Source organism: Penaeus chinensis, chromosome 1 (assembly GCF_019202785.1).
Source record: "Penaeus chinensis breed Huanghai No. 1 chromosome 1, ASM1920278v2, whole genome shotgun sequence".
Classification (NCBI taxonomy): Eukaryota; Metazoa; Arthropoda; class Malacostraca; order Decapoda; family Penaeidae; genus Penaeus; species Penaeus chinensis.
The window spans coordinates 3233223-3240722 of record NC_061819.1 but is presented as its reverse complement, the minus strand read 5'-3'; the positions used below and the strand labels follow the sequence as shown (position 1 = coordinate 3240722).

The 7500-nt window shown below is 40.0% G+C and overlaps 1 protein-coding gene across 1 annotated transcript in view; it reads left to right on the top strand.

The window, feature by feature from the left end:
• The window catches only part of LOC125027299, a 42519-nt gene that overhangs the window by 33400 nt on the left and 1619 nt on the right, over positions 1 to 7500 (top strand). The window contains exons 2-4 of the mRNA XM_047616283.1: positions 4593 to 4716; positions 6248 to 6333; positions 7256 to 7500. The exon at positions 7256 to 7500 is cut by the window's right edge and continues 1619 nt beyond it. Coding sequence (XP_047472239.1) covers positions 4593 to 4716; positions 6248 to 6333; positions 7256 to 7471 — 426 coding nt within the window. The 3' untranslated portion in view covers positions 7472 to 7500. The remainder of the gene's footprint in view (positions 1 to 4592; positions 4717 to 6247; positions 6334 to 7255) is intronic.

The window sequence follows — 7500 nt, the reverse complement described above, 5'->3', positions numbered from 1 at the left end:
CGACACCTGTTCCACCTTAACTCAGCCGGGATGTCACCCCCCCCTTGCCCCCCCCCTCTCTCTCCCCCCGCGTTCACGCATCTGCGAGGGGGAGGGAGGGGGCGGAGGGAGGGGGGGAGGGCAGAGGGGGGAGGGGGGGGTGGGGGAAAGGAGGGTGTGAACCGCCGAAAGATATATATACAAATGCGCTTTATGGGTTTCCGGTATTGGTCTCAAGATTTGTGTATGGATATACGTACGTACATACATATATGCTTGTATGTTAATTGACACACACATGCACGCACGCACTCACACACGCACACACACACACACACACACATACATACATACATACATACACACACACACACACACACACACACACACACACACACACACACACACACACACACACACACACACACACACACACAGGCACAAGCACGTACATGATGGCCATTTAGACATGCATAAATTTAAAATGTGATTAATTACGTATGACCTTTAATCCGTATTTTATTTTTATAAAGTATGTAAGACATTTCCGAAAACTGCTGGAAAGTAAGTGTGAGGTAAAGAGATGCAGGAAATGACGTCATCGTTGCGAAGGCGGGAAAGTATGTGCTCACAGACGCCTTTTTTTTTTTTTTTTTTTTTTTGTACGTTATTTTTTCAGTTTTTTTTTTTTTCTTCTTCTTCTTCTTTATGTCTTTTTTTATTTCTTTATTTTCTTATTTATTTCTTTCTTTTGGTTTCTTTTTATTTCTTTATTTTTATTTCTCTCCCTCTCCCTCTCACTCTCGCTCTCCACCCCCACCTCCTTTTCCACCTTCTCCTCCTCCTCCTTCTCCTTCCCTTTCTTTTTCCTCCTCCTCCTCTTCCTCCTCCTCCTCCTCCTCCTCCACCTTCGCCTCCTCCATCTCCTCCCTCACCTTTTCCTCCACTTTCCCTTTTTCCTCCCCTCTCCTCCTCTCCATCCTCCTCCTCCTTCTCCTCCTCCTCCCCTTGCCCCCCCCTCACACCTTCCTCCTCCTCCTTCTCCTCCTCCTCATCCTCCTCATCCTCCTCCCCTCCCCCCCCCCTCACACCTTCCTCCTCCTCCTCCTCCTTCTCCTCCTACTCGCTCTGAACATCCTACGCTGGTCTGTCCTGGCGTGTCAGGTCTTTCGGTCTGCCGGGGACCATATATGAATGTGTAGGGCGTGGAGGACACTTCCTCCTCCTCCTCCTCCTTCTCCTCCTTCTCCTCCTCTTCCTATACTTCCATCTGCTTTTCTTCTCCTTTCTCCTCTTCTTCCTCTTCCTCCTGTTCTCCTTTCTACTTTTTCCCTCCTTTTCTCCTCTTTCTTCCCCCCTCTCCCTTCTTCCTCCTTCTGTCCCTCCACCTCCTCCTCTTCTTCCGTCCTCCTCTTCCTCCTTCTCCTTCTCCTCTTCCTCATTCTCCTTCATCATCTTCTCCTCCTCTTCCCTCCTCCTCTTTCACCCTCCTCTAATCCTCCTCCCTCCTCCACCTCCTCCTTCCCTCCTCCTCCTACTCCTCCTCCTCCTTCTCCTCCTCCTCCTCCTCCTCCTTTACCTCCCTACTTCTCCCTCCTCCTCCTCCTCCTCATCCTTCCCTCCTACTCCTCCTCCTCCTCCTCCTCCTCCTCCTCCTCCTCCTCCTCCTCCTCCTCTTGTTTCCTCCTTCTTTCCTCCTCCTTCCCTCCTCCTCCTCCTCCTCCTCCTCCTCCTCCTGCCCCGCCCACTCATAGAGAAGGCATCACACGCGCCCCGTATAAGGAAGGGCGAGGACCCGGCGAGTAGGTTGGTGTGGTCGCCTTCAGGTTGATTGGTGGAGGGGTGGGGGTCAGGGAGGGAGGGAGGGAGAGGGAGGGGAGGGAGGTGGAGGGTTAAGGAGGGAGGGAGGTGGAGGGTAAAGGAGGGAGGGAGGTGGAGGGTAAAGGAGGGAGGGAGGTGGAGGGTAAAGGAGGGAGGGAGGGGGGAGGGTAAAGGAGGGAGGGAGTTGGGAGGGTAAAGGAGGGAGGGAGGAGGGTAAAGGAGGGAGGGAGGGGGAGGGTAAAGGAGGGTAAAGGAGGGAGGGAGGGAGGGAGATGGAGGGTAAGGGAGGAGGGAGGGAGGGGGGAGGGTAAAAAAGAAAGAGAGGAGATAGGGAGGGGGGAGGGTAAAGGAGGGAGGGAGGAGGGAGGGAAGGGGGAGGGTAAACGAGGCAGGGAGGGAGGAGGGAGGGAAGGGGGAGGGTAAACGAGGCAGGGAGGGAGGGAGATGGAGGGTAAGGGAGGAGGGAAGGAGGGGGGAGGGTAAAGGAGGGAGGGAGGGGGGAGGGAAGGGGGAAGGTAAAGGAGGGAAAGGTCAGGGAGGGGGAAGGGGATAGGAGGGAGGGCATAGTAGGTTAGAAATGAAGGTAGGGGGGGTAGGAAGAAGTGGGGGTATGTGGGAGGTGGATGCGTAGGGGGGGGGGGTAGAAGTAGGGGTATGTGGGAGGGCGAAGAGAGAATGACGTGTGGGCGTGGGCGTGGGTGTGGGTGTGGGCGTGGTGAGGGCGTTCAGGAAAGGATGGCGTGGGGGGCATGAGAGAGAGAGAGAGAGAGAGAGCAAGGAATTGAAAAAAAAAAAAAAAGTAAAATCGTTATTATAAGATAAATATTATACATATAGATAAAATATAAATTAATGATATGTGATATAAAATAAAATAGATATTATAGATATAGATAAGATAGATATTATAATATATAATATTATGACATAAAATAGACATTATGGATACAGTCAAAATAGATTTTATAAGATATAAGAGTCTCTATCCCCTTTTTATTTATTTATTTACTTTTAGAAGGTAACTGACCTCCATTATCCCTCCCCTAAGGCTAGGATGATAAACAATGAGGATATTAGGATGAAGATAAGGACGAGGCGGAGTATAAGGAGTATGAGAAATAAGTTTTACGTGATGTTTAAAGCCGGATACTTGTCCTAAAGTGTCATAGGATCGAGTCACACTGGTCTGTCCTAAGCTAGAATAAAGTACGTGTGTTGTTTTTAAAGATACAGTCCTCTCGCCTTTTAAAGATACTGTTCTCTCCTACGTCAAAATAAGTGCATGTCTTTTCGTAATTAGATATACAGTTCTCTCACCTTTAAAGATAATATGTACTAATTTATTCAATGTTTATATACATAAGAACAAGTTTTTTTTGTCTTAAGCCAAAATAATAAAACACTTTTTAAAGATACAATCATACTGCCTTTAAGAAATTACTACCCAGCCTAGGCTAAAATAAGAACATTTTCCCTATAAGAGAGAGAGAGAGAGGGAGAGAGAGAGAGAGAGAGAGAGAGAGAGAGAGAGAGAGAGAGAGAGAGAGAGAGAGAGAGAGAGAGAGAGAGAGAGAGAGAGAGAGAGAGAGAGAGAGAGAGAGAGAGAGAGAGAGAGAGAGAGAGAGAGAGAGAGAGAAAGAGAGAGAGAGAGAAAGAGAGAAAGACAGAGAGAGAGAATGAAAGAAAGTAGAGAGAGAAAAAGAGAAAAAAAACGAGAAAAAAAAAGAAAGAAAGGAGAGAGAGAGATAGACAGAAGCGAAGAAAATAAGGGGGCACATTTTTTCATGTCCAGGAGAATGCACTGCCCGCCTCTGCTCAGCCAGCGTTCACGTGGGCGCGGATTCTATCGTGTGTAGTACTCTCTTCCCGTGTTTGGTCAGCGCCGACGCCCGCCAAACCGGTCTGGCCGCCCACGGGTTTGTCTCGTCCGTAATGAGGGGAGAGAGTGAGGAAATAGTGGTGATTGGCGGGTTGAATTCAAGGGCCTTGGGAGTTGGATCTTCTCAAGTCTACTCTTTCTGTTTTTCTTTCTTTTTCTTTTTCGTAATTCTTTCTTTCTTGTTTATCTTTCTGTTTTTCTCTGTCTTGTTTTTTTCTGTTTTTCTCTGTCTTGTTTTTTTTCTGTTTTTTTCTGTCTTGTTTTTTTTCTGTTTTTCTCTGTCTTGTTTATTTGTTTTTCTCTGTCTTGTTTTTTTTTTATCCCTTTTTTTATTTTTTGTTCTCTTTCTCTTCTTTTTCTTTCTTGTTTATTTTTTATTTCATTTTGTTATCTTTCCTTCTTTATTTTATTCTGTTGTTGTTGTTTTTTCTTTCTTTTTTTTCCGTTTCTTTGTTGTTAAATTGTTTTCTTTCGTTTTCTTTCGTTTTCTTTATTCTCTTTACGTTTCGATTTGGTGTTCTGGCAGTGAGTGTGTGTATTCTGTGATTTTCTGTGTGTATTTCGTCGATTTATACTGATTTATGGGTATATTTTGTATTCATGTGTATATTTTTTTCTGATTGCGGTGCACACGGACGCGTACACACACACTCGTTCATTTATAGTCTCAAACATATAGATAGATAGTTAGAATATTGAGAAAAAAGATAGATAGATAGATTTATATAGCATATATTACCTCCAGATGCTTAGCCCTTATCAACCCCCTCCCCCCCTCCCCCTCCTCTTCATCCTCCCCCGCAGCGATAACGAACCCAATTTTGTTTTTATTATTTATCTTTTTCTACTTTCTCTATTTTTAATTCATTCATTAACGCTCTATCTCTCTCTCTCTCTCTTCCTTTTCCTGCAGGCCGTCGGCGTTGTGGAGTTCGTGGTGGCCATCTACTGCCTCCTGAACATCGCAGAGACGAAGAAAAGAATTAAGTTCGAAAATGCTGTTACGTTCGGTATCGTCGACCCTGATTCGGATGCGGGTGAGTGGGCGCTGGGACAATTTTTTTTTCCCGTTTTTTTGTTTTTGTATTTTCGTGGTTATTTGTTTGTTTATTGTTGTTGTTATTTGTTGGTTTTTATTTATATATTTTTTTTTTTTTTTTTTTGAAATCGTAAGATGTGTGAAGTTTTTTTTTTTGTATTTATATAAAAAAATATAGGTAGCTTTTTCTGTATTGAAAAAAAAAATATTGAAAAAAGTGTGGGTATTCTTTTCATTATTTGAAAAAGAAACTGTAGGAAGTTGGGGTTTTTTTAGAGAAAAAAAATTTGATTGATATAGTTAACTGACTTTTTTTTTCTTCTTATATAAAAATATTTAATTAGTTCGTTCTTGATTGTACAAACGAAATTGTCGGTCCGTTATGATATTTATTTAACTGGAAACCAATATTTCCGCTGACGATATGAATAATTAATTGGCTTCTATCTTTAACTTTTTATTTGCTTTTGATTACTTCTTAGTCTTCTTCTTTTTTTTTTTTTTTTTTTTTTTTTTTTGATAACTCTTAATGAGATATAAGTTTGTTTGTTTTTTTAATATTTACATTAACTTCTTATTACTGTTTATGATACATTAATCCTTTTTTCATGTTTATTTGTTTGTCAAGTGGCATTTGAAAAAAATAAAAAAATAAAAATAACATTTTCTTTTCGGAACCAGTTTTTATTTATTATATTTTTTATTTATTTGTTTATCATTATTATCATCTATTTATTTATCTTATTTTATTGTGTTTTATTTTATTGTATTTTTAATTAGTTAATCGCATATATGAGGGATTTTAATGCTTTTATTTTTTATACATGCATTTTATTCCAGTTTTTTATTATTATTTTGTGTTGTTAAAGATTGATTATTATTCTTATAAAGATTAATTATTATATAATTATTTTTGTGATATTAGAGATTGATTTATTGATTTGTGTTGTGAGAGATTGATTAGTTTTGTGTCATTTATTTCCGTTGTTAAGAAATGGTTCATTAATTAAGGTTTAGAGAGATAATTATGTGTAATTTAGTTGAGTTGTTAAAGAATAATTGGTTTATTTGTGTTATTAAGGTTTAATTGATTTATTTGTGTTAGTAATTTGTTATCAAAGATTTTTTTTTTAAAGTTGCATTAATTAGCGCTATCACGGAATAATTCATTTGTGTCATTCAAGGTTAGTTAACGATTTTTTCTTTTCTTTTCTTTTTTTTCAACGCTGTTATGAAATATTTAATTTGTGTCATTCAAGATTAGTTAACACTTTTTCTTTTTTTATTCTGCGCTGTTACGGAATTATTTGTTTGTGTCATTCAAGATTAGTTAACACTTTTTCTTCAGCGCTGTTACGGAATTATTTATTTGTGTCATTCAAGATTAGTTAACACTTTTTTTTTCAGCGCTGTTAGGCAATAATTCATTTATATAATTCAAGATTAGTTAACACTTTTTTTCAGCGCTGTTACGGAATTATTTATTTGTGTCATTCAAGATTAGTTAACACTTTTTCTTTCCTTTTCAGCCGCCTATATTTTCCTGTCGATCCTGCTGCTCGTCGCTACAATTTACATCATCGTGTCTCTGATGCTGATTCATGGCGCCAGAACGGTGAGCATTTGATGTTCTGTTTCTGTTTTTGTTTTGTTTTTGTTTGTTTGTTTGTTTGTCTGTGTGTTTGTTTGTTTGTGTGTGTGTGAGGGTTCTTGCTTATTTGTTGGTTGGGTGTGTGTGTGTGTGTGTAATTGTTTGTTTCTATGTATCTGTGTTTGTATGTTTGTTTCTGTGTATCTGTTTGAATGTTTGTTTGTATCTGTTTTTTTTTTCTCTCTCTCTTTGTCTCTAGTTTTTCGCTCTTTTTTGCTTGTCTCCTCTCTCTCGGTTTCTCTTGCTTTCTCTTCTCTCTCTCTCTCTCTCTCTCTCTCTCTCTCTCTCTCTCTCTCTCTCTCTCTCTCTCTCTCTCTCTCTCTTCTTGTCTCTCTTTCTCTCTTCTCGTCTCTTATCAAATCTTTCATTTTTTTATATTACAACCGTCATGTTTGTATATTATTCCATATGAAATCCTATTCCTTGTTTAATCTTATTCTGTATTATCTTTGAACTATTGTGTTTTTATCTTATTCCATATTACATTCTGTTCCATTTTATGTTTATATATATTATTCCTTATTAAATCTTATTGGATATCAAATCTTATCCCAAATTAAATGTCTTATTCCATGTTGAATATTTGATTCCCTATTAAATATTATTCTATATTTAATAGTTTATTCCATATTAAAAAGCTTATTCCAGAGTAAATACCTTATGTCGTATTATATATATATATATATATATATCTTATTCCATATTATATATATATCATATTCCATATTATATATATATATCTTATTCAGTATTAGAAATCCAATTGCATATTAATACCTTACTCCGTATTATATATCTTATTCCACATTTAAGATCCAATGCCACGTTACCTATTACCCCCCCCCCCCCCGGCGCCAAGTCCTAACCCCCGCTCGTCCTTCCTCAGAAACGGCGGTTCCTCCTCCTGCCGTGGGTGTTCTTCACCTTCCTCAACATGATCATGGCGTTCTCCGGCGGCATCCTCGTGCTCATCAACTCCCACGGCTACGCGGCCAACATCATCGTCGGTTTCATCGTCTTAGCCATCTCCATGACGTGGATTTACTTCTCGTGCGTCGTCTTCAGCTTCTTCCAGGCTCTTCAAGATGGCGAATATTGGTGATGACGTCATGGAAGGAAGAGGAGGCGAGG